Below are 19,581 nucleotides of genomic sequence, written 5' to 3' on the forward strand. Positions count from 1 at the left end.
AACAGCTGCAGACTGTCGGTTGTTGTTTACACTTGTTGCAATGGCGACCATCACTGAGCTAAAGAGCGGTAAGAGCTCCCTGATTTCACGGTGTTATTGTTTAGACGCTCACACTTCACTCTGGGACTCGAACCTTTCATTGTCTTATATATGTCTACTTTATGGGTTTCAATTCGGCTCAGCTGAAAACGTTATACAAAGTACACGTGTGTCGTTATTGTGGGTTTTACATTGTTATTATCCGCTAGCTAGTAGCTCATGTTAACGCTAGCTAGCTTGGTGACATTAAGCCTTAGGTGATTGTGGGGGAATTGTAATACAAGCTGTTGTTAAATAAAGACGCACTAGTTTTTCACATGTATTCCGATTTGAAGAAGGGTCTTTAATAATTCATATAAACGCATATTTCACATTTGAAGAGGTCTTAAGCTCCATCATTTACGAAAATGTAGTTAAATTCTCAAATATATGAATGAAGTACGGAGGATGTTTAGAAAACTCCCATCATTCAGGACAAATGTTAGCTGGAAACACTGACCTATACAAGCGTCAAGCTTCCAGTCGTTGTAGTAACATGGGCAGTTGATCAACCCGATTCTCATACTAATCTGTATCCGGTGACATTGGGATTATTGTAGCCGTGAGGGACACGCTGGAGTCCCGCGGCGTGCTGGGCCAGTTGAAGGCTCGGATCCGGGCGGAGGTGTTCAGCGCCCTGGATGATCAGCGGGAGCCTCGACCTCCGCTGTCCCACGAAAACCTGCTCATCAACGAGCTGATCCGAGAGTACCTGGAGTTCAACAGGTACAAGTACACGGAGTCAGTACTGACAGCAGGTAGGTGGCGAGATCAAAGCACAACTCTCACTTTCCAGAGGCTGGAGAATACAAGATCACAAAGTGACTCAACAACAATGTGTTAATGTTTATTCACAGTTTTTTTCCACTTCTCAATGATCAAAATGTTGGATTGATCACTTTTGTATTTTATTTTAAATTTTTCAGGTTCTTTTCTTGCTTTACACCTGAGAATTGTTTTTTTATATCGACACAAAATGTAAGTTTCAACAGAAATGACTAGATAAACCTTGTTTATAAGCCTTCTTGCTCTTTACTGTAATGCATATAAAGGTCTAGCTAAACTAGAGTATCAAACTAATACTAGACTCTAGTTTTTGTGTGATACGTGTTGCCCCACACATCTGCCCAATAACCAAAATATGGACGAATAAGTGAACAATACATAATATGAAGTGATGCAACATCTAAAGTGTATTTTTGCTTTGTACAGTGCTGCATTTGTTTGGTCACTTTTCTCTTTATATACTCTTATATATCAATGAGGTTTCCAAGTAAGTTTGTCGTCAATTGCAACACCACAAAAATGTGGCTTCAGAAACTCTTTTATCAGGAACTCCATCCATTCATTTTTTTATTTGATTGTCGTTGATTGGATTTGCAAAAACTCTGTTTTCACTTAATTACATCATACCACCACATAATTTATCATTTCACAAACAGTACTATCTGTAAATGTTCCTAAATATTACCGTACAATCTTAAAGCGTTAATTCACTATTTCAGATTCCATATGCTGCTGTTCACTGTTAGAGCAAAGTGTATTTCTTCTGATCTCTCTGTTTGTTTTGTCAGAGTCAGGCCAGCCTGACGTGCCTTTGGACAGACAGTTCCTGGCCAGTGAGCTGAAAGTCACAGAGGATGCGAGCTCCAAGTCTGTGTAAGAAACAATCAACCAGTACAGTCTGCTCTCCACAGTGCTTAAAGACTTACTGAACTCTCTCTGGGGGGGGGGGGGGGTTGCGATCAGCTATGGAATGATCTATTTATTAAAAGCTCCGTGGATCATCTCCATCATCAGATTTTCATTTTGAAATACCAAGAGGACACATGACCACAAGCAGTTTGTTTTGTGAAAGTCCACATTTCTCTGGGGTCTTAGTTCAACCGACCTGACTCAGCAGATGTAGCAGGGGTTGTAGACTTGCTTGTTTCACTTCCTAACACTCTTTGTTTCCCAATCACTTACCTCAGGACCAGTTCTGAAAAGTGAAAAACACATAATTACAATAATTGAATAGAACATGAACAGACCTTTATCAACCAGCTCATTTCTCACTGTCATCGTTTGCTAAAAACAGAAAGAAAAATGCAACAATGTGAAATATATGTTCATTGTACTTTGCAGACCTCTTCTCTATGGCTTAGTGTCGCACTTCCTGAACAGCGGTGATAAAGGAGGGAAGGTGTTCCTGAGGGGATCCTCTCTGCCAGCCGGCCCCACTGCCAGCAACATCGGACCTGGATCTAATGCTTAAGAATTGACAATGCATTGACTACTGGCAAACCTTGGACTAAAGAGTAAATACATACTTGGCAGGACATGTAGCAGCATCGGACATTTTGTCCTAAGATTTGACTGTGAGTGTTATATGTATGCATTACGGCCCAGAGGATATGAACAATATGGTGGCAGAAAGCATTTGTATTTATTTTTGCGGTTGCTGAATGCCCAAGATAACCTTTTCATTTTGTGATTTTTATTGCTGGCTTTATCGATTTCAGTCATCTCTTTAATATTTTTCACATTTTTGATACTCTAATATTGTCTTTTAATTGTTCAAAATATATGTTTTATATTTATATACCACACTGAGTCAAAATGGTTTGTAAAAGTGCAGTTTTATTGGGGAACACATGGTGGCAGTGTCACAAAAGATATAGCTGTAGACTGTTGCAGCCAGAGGATGAACAGTCAAATTGTGATTTAATCTGAAACTTTGAAAGAATATCTGAAAGCTTTAGCAAAAATGTCACATCTTAACAAAGAGTTGTTTGATTTTATAATATTTGTGACAACTGAAATTCAAATTTCAAAACATTTAAGGTCATAAACGCAGTATACATAAATACAGCTGTTAAACATGATCCTACAACTACATTATGTCACTTAAACAATATAAATATATCATGTTTTATAGACTATAACACTGTATTATTTGTCATCAAGTGTATTTCCAAGCACAGTTATGCTCTTTTGCATCAATGCATTTGCTTTGTGCAGTTATAACATCAGGTCAGTTTAAATGGTGCTAAATAACCTGCAGCCAAAAGTCTATTTAATCTATTTAAGTCACATTCACTTCCTGTGATTGTCTTCTGTGCAGACGAACCCACCCTGCACCCTGTTCCCTTGAACCGGCCACAAATGTATTTACTAATCCTACTTCAGCCATGTTCGTATGTAATAGTCAGATACTTCATGACTGCTCAGATGTCTTATCGTGGTCTCTATAATCGACATGTTTATGCTTAGCTGGAGAAGCCAACACCCCCCCCCCCCCCCCCCCCCGACTTTTTACTCTGATGCGTTTTCTTCTCTGCCACTGAAGAGAAGAGGCTGAGACGTCCTTATGATCGCCTTGATTTCAACAAATATTATGCAAGACTAGGATCATGTTAACTTGGCAGGACAGTGCAGAGACCCCTTTCATCGAGTTCTCCTATTCATGGATAAACTCACACCTTGGATTAAAAGTGATGCATTTTCTTTTAAAAAACAACCTTCAAATGCAGACCAGAGCCTGTGGTGGACACATAAACATCTTTTGCAACAACCCCACACTCTCTGCATCTCACATCCTGTCTCGCCATTTAAGGGAACTTGACATTCTTATCTCACACCACTTAAAACCCAGAGTTTCTGGAACTAATTAACCACCGAGCCGACCGTATCTCAGCCTGACTTGATGCTGGACGAGCTCGGCCCCTGCTAGCAACTCTAACCTAATCCATGTCCAAAGTACTCTGAGTTCTAATGGTGTGTTCTCTCTGTCTCCTATTACATACCAGTACTTTACGTGTAATAACAAAAGCAGATTAAATCATAACCTCCATGGCACAGGTAAAAATACATTGCTTCCTTTGATCAAACCTTATTTGCTTTCAAAGCCTGTGGCCCTGGGGCTCCTAGTATATTTGCAACACCGGTGCACTCCTCAAAATGGCTATATAAGCGGAGGAAGTCGGACAATGGCAGATGATTGTTTAATTGGAAGTTTGCCCCGTAATAGGTAGCATTTCTCCTCCACTGTATAAATTAGTGGTGTGTGTACAAGAGACAGCTGTGTAAATAGTATTAAATGTAGTTGTCCTCTCTCGACTGCAGCAGAGTGAACCGATGTTTGCCCCCGGGCTCAAATTAGACGGCAATGGCATTCCGCGAGGGTCAAACATATCCATAAACATATTTTCTCTCTGATAGATGGCCATGTATGGACATGAGCATGAGGAAAAACTTTAAAGATTATATCATTTAAGCGATCTCTGCATTACAGTTCATGATGTGTTTAATTGCATGTTTTGTTCTACAATGTTGTGTAGTACATAAATGTGAGGCCTGAAACGGCAATTGCAGAGAAAAATTTGCTGAAATTATTTGATTGAAAAAAACACATAAATAATAGATTTATTTTCAGTATAATTCCATCTGAGATTATTGATTTTCAATGCAAAATAATAGAATCTATTGAACACCACTGCACTCATCATGCTTCACTGAGGCTTTTTCTCCTGCTGACTCCAACCATCTCCTCGCCACCTGTCACTGCTGAGTTTTCACAGGTTTGAGGAATCACTCAGGAATTATTATTTGTCTCAGAGAGCCAGGCGCTGGGGGGTGGGGTGGGGGAGGTACTACTGAATTGTAATGTGCGCCTACAACTCATTTTGTAGGTGCACATTGTCCCATGTGAACAGTTCAGGTCGTTTGCAAGAAGAGGGCTGTCCTCCCTTCTCCTCACATCACATAAAAAAATTATAGAAGTAATCTTTTTACAGCAGCCATGGAGTAATGACCTTGTTATTTACTTGTGTGGGCGGTCGGTGGTAGAGCGGGCCGTCCACTAACCAGAGGGTCAGCGGTTCGATTTCAGTCTCCCCATTCTGCTTGTTGATGTGTTAAGATAAACAACCCCATAAACAGTGTGAGTAGATGTATGAAAGAGTAAGTGCTGCACATAGATGCACTGTGAGAATGTGTGTGTAAATGAGTGAATGGCAAAAATGTAGTGTAAGGCACTTTGACTGGCCATTAAAACTAAAAATGCACTATGAGCATATATGTACTGTATGTATATATACATATAAACAAACAATTGACCATTTGTGGGGGGCTAATCAGCTTAATTATTTAGCCTGTGTGGGTTGGAGAAGAGAACCACATGGAACTGCATCCGTCATATTCTTTCATCACCAATAACAGCACAGATCTGTAGTCCTCTGATATTCCCTTGTTTCCTCGGTCTACCGTAGATTGATAAACCGTTTCTGTGTCCCAGCTGACTACAGGTAAGTTAAAAGAGTCATTTCCATAGAGGCAACTTTGTTTGTTTGAACAATGCTGTTGCTGCTGGACCATATTTAGTCACTGGGGCTCGGGGTGCTGGCCTGTGCTCGACTTTGATAGTAACACAGAAAGCTGCCGAGATTCCACACAGACCCATTGTCCTTATATGGCACACACTGCAACCTCTCTGTTCAATGTATCCCCTGCTTTCTCTCCCTTTCCTCCTCCTCCTCCTCCTCCTCCTCCTCCTCTTCGTCTTGTTCTTCTCTCTGTCTTGCCTCTCGCCCTGTCTCTTGTGAGTTTTTCAAGCCTGGTTCCTCCTTCGTCTGAACAGCTGCCCCACCTTCCATGAGGCTGGCCAGAGGTAGCCCAAAGGTCCAGTAGGTTGGTTTTATTCTGTCATCAGGTTTCTCTCAGACACACACACACACACTCACACACACACACACACACACACACACAAACACACTGGGAGAACGCGTGCAGTTCCATGTCTGCCTGGTATAAAACAGATCTAGCCATCAGCCGGCAGCTTGATTTACTGGAGCAAACAGAACAGTGTCCTTATATAGGAAGTTCCATCTGAAAGAAGCTGGGGAAAATAGGGATGCAGCAGGAGAGGGATGGAGGGGGGGGGGGGGGGGCAGGATGGGGGGATGATAGTGGAACGCAATGTGCGTAATGAAAGGAGACCCTTTTGAAGGATGCACACAGAGAAAAAAACTCACATTAATTATGTGTGTATTGGGGGGGGGCGGGGGACCTCTGTGGAGCAGTGACAGTAAAGGGAGATTCCTGCGCTGGGGAAAGCGGGTTTGCCTTATGAGGAGTGATCGCTGATTGCACAATGCAGCCTCACATCATGTGGAAGTGCAGCATGTGTGGAAACTAGTTGTTGGTCCATCCTTTTTCGATGCCTTCTTGTTTTACCTGAAAAGCTATAAACTGAGCAGCAACAACATAAATGCTGAAATTTGAGAAAACAGTCTGACCTGAACTGCTACTCTTTCCAATGAGGTTCAAACTACAAACAAAGCATTTAGCTCAGCAAGGAACCATAAAACCTCAATGACTTTTCATAGACCAATGAAATATTGTAAAATCAGAATAAAAAAGACTACAAATTGAGGCTCTTAATCTACGGTATATAAAACTAGAAATACCACAGAAGTAATTTAGTCATGTGACAGTGAGGATGGCTGTATTCTGGTGCATGTTGACTCATTGTTACTCTGTCATGGTTGTGCTGTGAAAAATATGTTACCAGTTCAGTTTAAAAAACGATACCTAAGCAAGGTCTACACGTATAAGTAGCAATATTCTTAACATAACAAACCTCTGCTGTTCACTGTGACCGTGATATAAGTACAGTATAGTATAAGTAAAATCCTAACTGTGAAATAGACAAATATACTCTGCCTTACCTGCTCAGCTACAGCAGTAAAATGCTGCGTGTTATCATGAAATATAAATATTCCACATTAGAGTTTGTTATAAATTAATATAATAATGATACAGGCTTCAATCACAGGGGGCATATTACTGCAGAAAAATACTTGATACTTCTGTACTATTAACTGTTAATACATCTGTGCTTTAACTGTTAAGTAAAGTCTCTCTCTCACACACCAATGTAGGACTGCCATTCATTATGAGCAAAAACCTACCGCTAACCTTAACCATGACCAATTCATACTGAAGGATGATGTGGCATCCAGGTCAAACATTGTATTTATGTCTAAAATTTGTATCTAAGGTAAGGTGATGTAATGTAATGTAATGTAAGGCAAGATAAGGTAATGCAATGTAATGTAATTTAAATAAAATAACCTAACCTAAAGTAAAGCAATGTATTGAAATGGACAGTGGAGTCAGGTAAAGTAAAGCAAAGTAAAGTAAAGTAGAGTAATGTAAAGTGAAGTTAAGTACAGTAAATAAAGTAATTTAAAGCAAAATAAAGTAAGGTAAAGCAAACCAAAGTAAAGTAAAGTAAAGTAAAGTAAAGTAGAGTAATGTATTGGGATGTAAAATGAAGTAATGTATGTAATGTAATATATATATAAACTATAGAGTAAAGTCAGAGTGTAGTGTTTCAGATCTGTGTTGAGTCTCTGCAGTGCCTCAGTGTTTAACCTTCCCTGTCCTCAGTGCGCATGTGCGCTGCCTCCTGCAGATGCTGGAGGAGGGTCCGCTGGAGCAGCTCCACCCTGACGCAGCGGTGCGCAGTTTAAATGCTCAGCCTGTGAAATGGTCGGGGGTCATTTGGACTGGTCGTGTTTGGAGTATAAACCTCGTCATCGCCGGCCGCTCCAGACCCTGACTCTCCGAGCCCACAGCTCCCCTCCTCTCTAATTCCTGCTCATCATGTGAGTATCATGGCACTGACCGCGCACCGCTGTCGTCTGAGCGGTGATGCTGCTGCGCTGCACTTGTCACAGAACTTTCACAAGTTTCATGTCTTTAAGTCTGGAACTTTAACTGAGGAAGACGTTTTATGTTGTCTTCTTTTCCTTCCTTTTCTTCTTAGATGTTGTAAGTAGTCATCTTAAAACATTCGTTCAAGCAAAACCTGAATATTACTTTTGTGTCAGTCTGTAAAAAAACGTATTTATAAAGTTATTACATGACCTGGTTGTTGACAAGTTTGACTATGCTATTTGCATCACATCTTTTAAAGAAAGTTATTGGAGAAATATTTGTCTAAACTTAATAAGAATAATATTTATATAATGATGATAGCTAATTGATTTTGTGATGTGTGAAAAGAAAGGAAATCGAAAAGGATGTCAGTCTGTCTTTATGTTATTTGTATAAAAGCAGCAGGTGAAATGAGATTTTCTGTCTCCCTGCTCCCTTTTCATTCATGGAATGTGTATAAGTACACCGACATAAGAAAATAGTTTACGAACCTCAAATGTTTAAAAACAATACTTCAATTGGTGACTCGTGAATGAAATAATATTTTTCATATTAATATGATACATTGTGTTTGAATAACCTAACTTTACTTTGAATTTTCATAATTAATTGAAGTAATATTAAAGATGGTAAACACTTACACTCGGAAAAAAACTGAACTAAAACATCATAATGTACAGAGAGTTTTCATAATAGTATCAAGGGACTTCATAGAGTAGAGTGGTTTCAAACAGTACAACAACGCTGAGTTCTTGACACTATGCAGTATAAATGCTGCAGTAAGGAAATGAGAGGAAGTAAAGTCTAGATATCTTTTCAGAGAAACAGACGTGATGTTAAACCATAGTGTTTCCTGCTTTCCAAATATGGTTCTATAAAAGCCCATGTCCGTCAAAGTGTGGAACCTTGTGTCTGAAGATGCCGAAGCTGAAGTGAGAACTGACAGTTTTCACATGTTACAAGTGCAAGTCATCAGTGGTGTCACGGTGTTGGTTGTTCCCCTCATATGCAACATGTGCACCTCACTTTGAGTTCGGTGGAGGATGAACTGCATTTGCCTCCGTCAGGGGCACGACCTAGTGGCAGCCGGCCAAGACAAACAGCTCTTGTGCTGAGAACACCTCTGACTTAGCATTTTAACATCAAGGTGTCTCTGAAAGAGAGAAGTTATGTGTTGAGCCTGTTTGTATTTGAAGGGACATGTTCTGCAGTCGCCGACCTTCTCCATGGGTCGAAAAGCATTTCCATAATGGGACAATTCAAGTGTGTTTGTCATTCAAGTCTATTTTGGTCTGCATGATTTCATTATTTTCATGCTCCGGTCTTTGACAGTCTCATGAGGCATGGAAATCGAAACGTGTCAGGGCTGTTGAGGAAACGATAACAGGAGGAATATTTGCTGGGAGAGGAAGTGGGTGAAATCATTCACAGGCCCCCGAAGGTCGACCTCTTTCTCTTGGAGAGGTCATGCAGCCTCTGGGGGGGAAATTTCCACTTGATTATTATTCTCGATGGAGGGTTAAAAATAATGGCCTCGTATATTGGGCTCATTGTAATGCAGTAATGGTGTTTTAACTTCACTGAGCAGGTCAGTGAGTTTGCGTGCCGCACGGGGAGTTGCTATGTTATTGTGAGTTAGTTTTGAGTGTGGTGCATGTGAGCAAACCCCTTCCTTCCCCTTATCATCCTCTGAACTTCCAGTCAGTAGGTATCAACCGGTTATCCTGTCAACCCCACTTCAGACACCTGTCTTCAGCACACCGGCTGAGTACAAAGCTCTGTTGACACAACAGAGAGAGAGAGAGAAAGAGGTGGGGGGCGGCTTTTCGAGGGTATTAAGCCGGGCTGGTCCGAGTTAAAGGGGGGATGAGGAGGAGGAAGTTGACTGGCAGCCCTGGAGGAGTGTCAGGAAAAGCCATGTTTACTCTTTTCTGCGGTAATCGCCGATCATCAAAGTATCAGCTGGTCCCTTCCCTGTTTCCTCGCTGCACTGGCTTTGCACTTTTTTTGGGGGCAAACAGGAAGCGTCTGTCTCTGTGTCGAGTTCATGTTCATACAATATCTTTCAGTAGTTTCTCGTGGTTTTGGTTTGGCTCGTCCCTCTGGTACATTTATGGGCTTTCTCAGGAGGTTCAGTGGCTTTTTTATCTAGTTCCCACTTCCTACTCAATTAAACTGTGGGCCAGTCTGTGTGAAGTGAGTAGGCTAAACAGCCTGTGGACAAGAGACAGTCCGTAATTCAGAGGCTCATACATCATGACACGGTTTCACAGTTATATCATCTTTACTGGAACAGTGTAGTTAGGCGGCTGATTGATTTGTGTAGTGCAGGACCAGGAGATATATTGAAAGCACTTACTATAGCTGTATTTCTTATTGATGTTTGTTGGGAGTCATATGCAGTGTTTGCACTTTGCATGGCCTCCCAGCGCAGGTACGGCTCTCAGAGTCCCGGGCACTTGTTCATATTTCAGTTTCTTACTGCTGCATTTAAAAATGACTGCCGACTGGGAGCCAACATGAAGCATGATAGTTAAAGCTCTGGGCCCCCGTCAGGCTCGCTGCCTCACTGTTATCATTTTGGAGTAAACGACGAGGCGGGCGAGAGACATACTATTCCCTATATGGGCTTTGTTTGGGAGTTCACTTGCCTCACTGTTTAGGTCCGCAGAAAAGAGTCCTGCTCCAGACAAGGTCTCCATATATGGTCATCACAGCACGAGACTGAAGCCTCCCTGCACAGAGACAGGGAGACACAGAGAGAGAGACAAGGAGGGGAGGGAAGATGAGGGAAAAAATGACTGATGTCAATTAAAGTATGCCTATGAGTATGAGCACATGACAGTGAGTATTCAAGATTTGGGGATATTTCAGATAAAGCGGCTGACAAAATGCACTTGTATTTGCTACTTAGTTCAAATCAATTTCCTTGCATCAATCTCTCTGTCTAAATTAGCGAGGGAATAGTTTGTATTTCTTCTTGCTGGTTTATGTGAAACACCCAAGTTTTCTTCCTCTCTTTTAGTCTGTGTACGGTAAATACCAAAGAGTTTTTTTCTTTGGGGCGAGAGAAGAGACTTTAAAGGTTTTCCTGTGAAACGGGATGTTTGGACGAGGAAGGGTTAGGAAGTAATCGTTCAGAGAGCTCGGGAGAAAATGGGTTCGTCCAGTATCAAACCATCCCAGCTCTCTGGCTGCAGACAAATGTACTTTTGTTTGTTACTTAGTTCAAATCAATTTCCCAGCCTCAATCTCTGTATCTAAATTAGGGAGGGAATTGTTTGTATTTCTCCCTGGTGTTGTATGCGAAAGTGTAGGGTCGGGGGGGGGTAGAGTTTGCGAGAAGGACTGCAGTCAAGGACTCCCTGATGGATTAGACCAGTTTTGTAGCATGTCTCCCACCAATGGAGACTCATTATCTACTCTTGGGTTTGGATAAGCCTGTGCTGTCGGGTATTCCTAAAAGAAAAGAGGGTTTTGTTCATCAGTGATGCGTGACACAAAGTGTGAGCTGTGACATTTTTCATTATAGTATTGTGCATCATGTTCTCTGATCACAACTGATACATCACTGCAGTATCATCCTGTAAGTTACACTGCGTTCAAACCTCTTTTCTTGCCCTCTCATCTTTATTTATTTCCTCACTTCCCATCTTGCTTGTTCCTGTTTGCCTGTTCTTTCCTACGTTACATCCTTCCTTGCTTCCCTTCTTGCTTTTGCCTCCTTTCTGTCTCTGCTCCACTCATCCACTCCATTTGTTGCCCTCAACAGTTGGCCCTCCACCTTAATCCAAGATGTCCAATAAGGCCCCAACCGGGGACGAGAAGTTCCTCTTTGTCGACAAAGACTTCCTGAACAGCCCCATGGCGCAGGCCGACTGGTCGGCCAAGAAGCTGGTGTGGGTCCCGTCGGAGAAGCACGGCTTCGAGGCGGCCAGTGTCAAGGAGGAGCACGGTGACGAGGTGCTGGTGGAGCTGCAAGATACCGCCAAGAAGATGACAGTCAACAAGGACGACATCCAGAAGATGAACCCGCCCAAGTTCAGCAAGGTGGAGGACATGGCCGAGCTCACCTGCCTGAATGAGGCGTCCGTGCTGCACAACATCCGTGAGCGGTACTTCTCTGGTCTCATATATGTAAGTATACACCCTGAAAACATGTCAACACTCACAACATCTTAACTGGATGTAACATTAATGTTAACTACAAAGTTTGTATCTACTCTGAACTTCATTGATTCACTAACCTTGAATCTGGAGCTTAAAACCACTGAACTATATCCTAATACTAGAATTCACTGGATCCAGATTTTTATTGGGATCTGAACCAAATTACACACACCCATGAATATCAGTCCCCTAACAATGCTTGATTCTTTTCACCAGGATCCTTGAATTATTCTCAGAAAAATCTACACAAATGTCGGCCTTTGCAATGTTAAAGATGGCGGAAAATATATCCTGGATCCAAACAGAATTGAATGGGTCTTTCCTTGGGTCATGCGCCAAAGCTCCACAATATTGAATGGGAATTGCTCAAGTATTTCAATATGTATAATTGCCTTTTCTTGTTCTTTCTGACATCTCTCAGTTGTCCCATTCCAAAAAGACAAACATGTACAAACCGTTCTAAAAATGCTCTTCTTTCCCGTGGTCTCTTCTCTCAGACGTACTCCGGCCTCTTCTGCGTCGTGGTGAACCCCTACAAAATGCTGCCAATCTACTCAGAGAAGATCATCGACATGTACAAAGGGAAGAAAAGACATGAAGTGCCCCCTCACATCTACTCCATCACTGATAACGCCTACAGAAACATGATGCAAGGTGGGCTTCTTATAAACCTCATGTTCCTAATGTGTTGCACGACTAGTAGGGCCACTCAAGAGAAAAAAACATATTTGAGATTCAAGATTTTGTATGAGTGGCTTCTCCTTACTGTTTATTTCCTACAAATGTGTTTTGTCCCTTTATTCATGTAATATTATAACTTCTTTTCCTTAAATTATGACTTTATTCTCTTAATAGTAAACTTATTTCTCTGATATTTTCAATTTTATTCTTGTAAAGTTATGACTTTTGTCTAGTTAAAGTTCTCAAAGATGTTAAATCTTATGACACTAGTACTCCATCATAGTGACGTCCCTACCTATCTGGTGGAAAAGAGCTAAATGTCCCAGTTCCTGTCTGTGCTTCTTGTTTTCGGTCTACCCAGTGCTTACCTGAATAAGCTCCAGCTTCTACTGCGTGGAAATTCTCAAATAAACATGAATGGATCCTATTAAATTGAGGCATGACAAAGCATCACGGGAGCTGGTGCAGAAATCGTCGACAGCTCCCTCACATTACAAAGCAAGCAAGCTGCTGGCCTCTTGAGTTTTTGTGTCAAAGTGAAGTGTTGGCTTGTAGCTTTGTGGCCTTGGTGTGGGTGAGCTGTGGTATCAGCTGACGGAAGTTTAGATTTTTCTCACGGGGCGATGACAGTTTTCAGCCTTTTAGCTCCATCATGTTCACAAAGTGGTTGATAAAAACCACAAATGGCCCAGTGCTGTCAGTTTCAAATGCAGAACAGTGTTTGTTATTACGTGCAGTCCAGAAGCTTCCTCTCAGCCCCATCCCTCCGCTGCAGGCTCTTCACAAAGTGAGTCGGATTGAAAAAATGACAGCCTAATAAAATCTCAAAGAGAATTTTATGGGCTGTTTCAGAGTCAGTGTCTCGTGGAGGTGGTGAGAGTGGCCAGTCGGTAGAGTGGATCTCAAAGTAAATCGCTCGGGGCCTATCCCTGCAGTGGTACGACTTCAGAGCGACTGGTTTCCCACAGAATCTGTTTCTCGTGCCTCCAGGGGGTCATGCCCACAGGACTGCATGCTGACGTGAGGATGTTCTCTCAGAGGAGTTGACATCTGGACTGAGAGATGGGTGGACGGCCGTAAAACATTTCCTGTTTCAGCCGCCTCCCCTTCCTCGTTCAAATCTCACAACATTTTTCTCTCTCTTTTAGTCTGTGTACTGTAGATACCAAAGAGTTTTTACCTTGGGGCGAGAAAAGAGACTTTAAAGGTTTTCCTGTGAAACGGGATGTTTGGACGAGGAATTGTTAGGAAGTAATTGTTCGGAGAAAGTGGGACTGTCCAGTATCAAGCCCTCCCAGCTCTCTGGCTGCAGACAGAGATGCTGAAGGTCTAGTCTTAAAATAGACAAGGTGAACTGATGATAATGCTAAAATAATGCCAGCTAAACAGCTAAGTGGTTTTATAAGACAGCGGAGATGTTTGCCCTCTAGTACAAAATGCATTTCTTAAAGAAGAAAGTTTGGAATCCAGATTATATTTTGTCATACATACTGGTAGAAAAACAGTTTGTGGAACTCGTGGGACTTTTATTTGAGAATGTTGACAGCATCAGCAGCAAATTACTCCTCCAGCCTATGAACTAGCTGTCAGCAGTCTGAGACTTCCCAGACTCGTCACTTGTCTGTCTGTGTTGAGGATTTCCTGTCAAGTCTGTCAGCAGATTAGTTTAGTCAAGTCCATTCATTGTAAATTTTAGCATCAGTGACAGTATTGACTCTGATATGTGACTAATGCCCAATCAAGATGATTTTAATGATTTTACAGAGGAAAAAAATAAATATACAGCTAGAATGTTACTAGTGCATTCCTCCACAGACAAACCCCTTATGAAACCACATTTACATCTCAATCCCATTAGCATCTGCTCCAAATTGCTGATAATCATACATATTAGTTATACTTAATTTGTCTTTTTTAAATTGGGATCAATGAAATATTCTCTGAGAAATCAATGCTAAAGAAACTGAAAAACATCCTAGATCTGCCCCTTGATGCACCAACCACACCAAGACAATTTCCTGTATGTGCAAATATACATGGCAATAAAAAGAATTCTGATTCTGATTCTGATTCTGATTGATCCATCCAGTGTTTTTTCTGCTAAAAGACAAACAAATGCGGATGAAAATATTATCTCCTTGGAAGCGGTAACAAAGATAGCTCAATGGCTACTAGCATTTAAAGTCATATAAATGTTCATGTCCATATTATTCACTCTATACTGATCACAGATATAGAACACCAAATACATGGTCCCCACTGTAGCAACTATACGGTGTTGCCACTTCCTGTCCATCTTCATCTCTAGGAGTTAAGCCACACACGTTATAAAAGTGCGTTAGGACTCATGATGAAAGGCGAGCATATAAAGGACACTGATAATGAATGTGACAGGTCTCTGGCAGCTCCTCGACAAGACAGATCATGTGAAAGGAAAATACAGAAGCCTAAGAAAAGCAACTGCGATTACATCCAGCTCCAATCTGTGGATAATGTAAAACCAGAGCGACTGTTAATATAATGCTCCCTTGGCTGACTTCCTTCTTTTTTTTTATTTAAGCTATTGTCATTTTAAATCCCTAAATCTGGTTTGGCTCTTTGATGATTTGGTCTTTACCCTTAATGCTCTAATGCTTACTTAAAGAACTAATAAGTATGTGTACGTTGGAGAGTTTTACTCGGCCAGTACACAGAAAATGATGGTATTTTGTGCTACTGCTATGGTGTGTAAACACAGGCTCAACAGTAAACAAGAAGAGGGAGGATTGACGGTGTTTGTGAAACTGTTTGGATAACTCTTCATCGGCACATCCCTGGAGAGAAACACAGATACAGCTGCGATTTAAAAAGCGTTTTCATTTGATAGGAAAATCTCACACTTGTTTGCACCCAGGAAACGTTGTGCACGACAAAGAATTTGTTCTTTTTTTATTCCAGACTAAACAAGTAAGCCGTTTGCTTAGGCTCATGATATATTTAAAGGCGATTCATATTTTAGCTCAAAGACCACCCATTCAGCTTTGGAATTCAAGACATAGCTTTACGATGCTTTACAAGCAAGTAAAACTGATGAAGTAAACAGCAACAGCAGTGACAGCACGGTCAGTTAATACATACATATACAAACATAAAGGCGTAAACAGAAAACACGTAATGAGTAAAAAATGTCACCAAAACGTTATGTTGTTGGGGTGCAACAGTAAATGTTTTTGCATTCACGGAGGAGAACATTAGCGTTACAAGCTAACACACAAGCAGTTAGCCAACGCAGTATTCGATATCCCGAGCATGATGTGTGTATAATCACATCATGCTCGGAGGTGTTTGGCTAACTTGTGATGATGAACTAGCGAGTTGACAAATTCACGTGCACAGCCCAATGTCAAGAGAGCAGAAAAATCTAAATGAGTGCTAACTGATGCTAACTGCAGTAAAAAATAAGTTTTAATCTCTTAGAGCTTAATATTTAATTTAACACTTTTTAATAGACATGTTTGTTGTTAATCCTTGTTACTGAGATAGTGTAAGTATCAATGTTTTCATCCAAAAGTTTACCAAAGATTAAGCATAAAACTACACATCTATCAAGCCCTTTGAACATGTATTATATAACATATGGCTGACAGGAAGCTGTTATTGTTGATGCATTAGAAGGCTTTCCCATGAAGAAGTGGCCAATGAGGCAGGTCGTTTAACATTAGAGTGGAAGTGGTGCGTAGCTACAGCAAATCCAGATAACTCTCCTCAGCTCCGACACATTCCTCCTCCAGTCTTGGCCGAGATTCCGCTCCTCGGGAAATGTTCCTCAGACTTTGATGTGCTGGAGATAAAAATGTAAAATTCCCAAACACAGTGTTTGTTTCCCGAGCAGCTGATGACTGATGTGTTGTCCCTCTGTATTCCCAGTATTCACTGTACGTTACCTCATAATCAAAAAGACAGTGAAACTCTCATGTCATCAGATTTAGATTTTTGATTCTTACAGTCCCCATGAATGAGTGTGAATTATCTGTGTTACGTCTTTTCCCGACAAATGTTTTGCAGCTTTAAGGTTTCCCTTACTGAGAGATTTCATGTCTAGCACTGACTGCAGTTATCTTTTCATTCGGCATTACTCCCTCTATCCCCCAGGGCTGGATTGTAATGAAGGATACAGTTACAAAATAGCCGTACATGGACTTGTGTGTATTCTCCCTGGAGTATTTTGGAGTCAATATAATGACTCATTGCTTAGCACATTCTGACTTGATTTTTATAGTTAGAAATCAAGGTATTTGTGGGAGTTACATGTTTATTTAGGCACGGGGGAGCCTTCACAAAGGCGCTTTGAACTGAGTCCCAGCTGGTGTCTAAGTTCTACACCAGACTGGTCTTTATAATGATTTTTATTAAGTGTACTGTGATATTGGGCATAACTGTACAAATGTCCTCTGGCCAAGCATGAGCGGGAAAAAGAAAAGTCCTGTGAATGCTACATAATATATATGATGCATATTTATTCTGGTTATTGCAGATTCCTTTGGTTTACCACCTAATCTTTCTGCTTTTACAGAGTGATCTGCACACTCACTTGTATGAGTCAGGTTTCATACTAGACGTCTAAATCGTGTAAAATTTCTTTTTTTTCCTCAGATCGCGAGGACCAGTCCATCCTCTGCACGTAAGTGATCATCTGTCACCTCAAAGTCTGTGTGTGCGTTGTGCTTGTGTGGAGGAACAGTTATGTAATGATCGCGTAAACACATAGTTAAACAAATAAGATTCATGTCTGGTCTCACAGTGTCAGCCACCAAGAAATCCCTCATAATTTGACAGTGGTATGTGTTTTTCTCGTGTTTGCTCTGAGGACGTTGGTGGCTGCTTTCTTCCGTTTTTTCCTTCTTGTCGCACTGTGCAGTTGAGATGTAATTAAATGGAGCCCAAGTGAATGAGCATTAATGCGTCCGCAGCTCTCCCTGGGGGCCGTGGCCTTGCTCTCATCACAGACTCTCGGTCAGGAAGTGTGCCCTGCGTCCTGATGGGAGAACCAGATTAGATCTCCAAATGTTTGGGCTCCATTCTGAAAGTTTATTTGTTTTAAGCTTATTCTTGAGAACTTTGGCTGGGTGATTGGGAATCCAGGGAAAGACAGGCTCCTTTTGTTGGGCATTAATCTTTGGATTTTGATTCAGAGAACACAAATACATTTATCTTTTTTGTCCTTTGTATGTTTTAATGGCTTAGTAGGCTTTGTTATGTTTATAATTGTTGTATGTATGTATGGTTAGATTAATTTCAAAAACAGTGTATTTACCTCTTTTTCTATAGGATTCATTCCTAGTTTCTCACATTTGTTTTTCACTGGCTAATGGTCTATGTTTATTTCAGTCCACTTCTACTGTAACTGTAGAGCAGGAGAATAACTTCAGAAAGGAAAAAACTACATTGAGCATAAAATAAACAGAAACGAGCCATTATGTAATATATAATGAACATAAACTTTCTTTTCACTGAGTCCACTACAGTCACTGTAAATTAGCTGATGAGCTGTAGATCCTAAATCAGGGGCCAATGTGTCCCATGCATAATTCCTGATTCAGTAAGGTGCACATTTAAATCATTCCTTGTTTACTGTTTGCTCTACAGCTTTGAAGTCACACTTCATTGAATATATTTAGAAAATCTTTCCTTGTTTAAACATATTGTGTCCTTCAAAAAAGCTTAAAATTATATATATATAATTCTTAACACAGCATATTTATTGACTGGTTTATTTAAAAAAAAAAGAAGGCACAAGGCGTATCAGGGGCCAATCAGATTGAGCTGAAGCCAGTGCCCCCCTGGTGCCAACCCTGGTCCACCAGGGCTAGCTAACATGATAATATTTACTTTTTATCATTGAGTTAGGGAAATGAGAGTTAGGGCTCTTCCTCCTCAAGTATCTTTTTTTAAATTCTAAATTAAGTGATGCCAGGATCATCACATCAGTCCATTTCCTCAACTCTCAAGCTTCTTTATCAGAGCCAGATTTCGGATAAGTTATGCTGTATTGATGCCCGTCTGTGTGTGGACTTGTTATTTGGTATTGTTAGGTATACAGACACGTTAAACTGACTCTTTGACCCTGATGTGACAAATCTTATTAGGAGCATCACTTTGAAACTGTCCAAAGTGATGAAGTGTAAGTGATATTATACAGTTGAGCTGAAACACAAACTCTGGCTCGCTGTCCGTCAGGTCCACACACACTTTGAGCCACAGCCACCAGCAGCCCAGCTTCAGCCTCAGCTGGCCTCTGGAGCCATATATGGCAGAAATGTTTCTGGTGCGATACATGGAATGTCATGTATGACGTTCTCCTCCTGTGTGTGTCTGTTTGTGTGTATGTGCGTGCATGTGTGTGTTTAATTGCAGAGTATATTCTTTGCCAGAGTGGTTTTACAGTAGTTCATCACAGAGGCCTTGTATCTTCATAGTGCGAAACTCAGTGTTTGTTAATTGTCATAGGAGACTATTCAGCACTACGCCATAATAGGATTTACTGACTGTGAGGAGAAACACTCACACAAAACTTGAAAAAAGCAGTAGTTTAAAGAACATTGTAAAACATTTCAGTCTTTTGTTGAACTTACTCACGCAAAAGAAATGATCTGACAAGGTTTTAGAAAGGCTCTCTGCATATACGTGAATTAATTTAGTTTGGACTACCTAATGCTTTTATGGAACAATTTATTACATCATCTAAGTGACAGATTTATAACATAAAACAAACAAATATTTCTTGAAAAGCGTATTAATTATATAAAGTAATAAGTTACTTTAAACCGACTTGTTTAATATAGTCAGAGACTAGGACATTGTTTATTGTCTAGTATAACACTATCACAATGGAAAAAGGGGATTTGTTCTGCAATGCAATTGAAGTGAAAACTCTTTACTGGATTGCATTAGATTCCACAAGGGTTTCTG

The 19,581-nt window shown here is 40.8% G+C and overlaps 2 protein-coding genes across 3 annotated transcripts in view; both read left to right on the forward strand.

The window, feature by feature from the left end:
- The first annotated feature begins 34 nt into the window (after positions 1-34).
- On the forward strand, positions 35-3,005 carry cep20 (centrosomal protein 20). Its single transcript, XM_053418534.1, has 4 exons — positions 35-68; positions 639-836; positions 1,653-1,737; positions 2,206-3,005. The coding sequence occupies exons 1-4, from the start codon at positions 41-43 to the stop codon at positions 2,333-2,335; spliced, it is 441 nt and encodes a 146-aa protein (XP_053274509.1). The 5' UTR covers positions 35-40; the 3' UTR covers positions 2,336-3,005.
- Positions 3,006-7,570: 4,565 nt separating this feature from the next.
- Positions 7,571-19,581, forward strand: part of myh11a (myosin, heavy chain 11a, smooth muscle) — a 32,847-nt gene continuing 20,836 nt past the window's right edge. For both annotated transcript variants that reach the window (XM_053419538.1, XM_053419539.1), the window contains exons 1-4: positions 7,571-7,730; positions 11,555-11,919; positions 12,450-12,606; positions 17,266-17,293. In XM_053419538.1, the coding sequence (XP_053275513.1) occupies positions 11,578-11,919; positions 12,450-12,606; positions 17,266-17,293 (527 nt within the window). In that variant the 5' untranslated portion in view covers positions 7,571-7,730; positions 11,555-11,577. The remainder of the gene's footprint in view (positions 7,731-11,554; positions 11,920-12,449; positions 12,607-17,265; positions 17,294-19,581) is intronic.

Source organism: Pleuronectes platessa, chromosome 3 (genome assembly GCF_947347685.1).
Source record: "Pleuronectes platessa chromosome 3, fPlePla1.1, whole genome shotgun sequence".
Lineage (NCBI taxonomy): Eukaryota > Metazoa > Chordata > Actinopteri > Pleuronectiformes > Pleuronectidae > Pleuronectes > Pleuronectes platessa.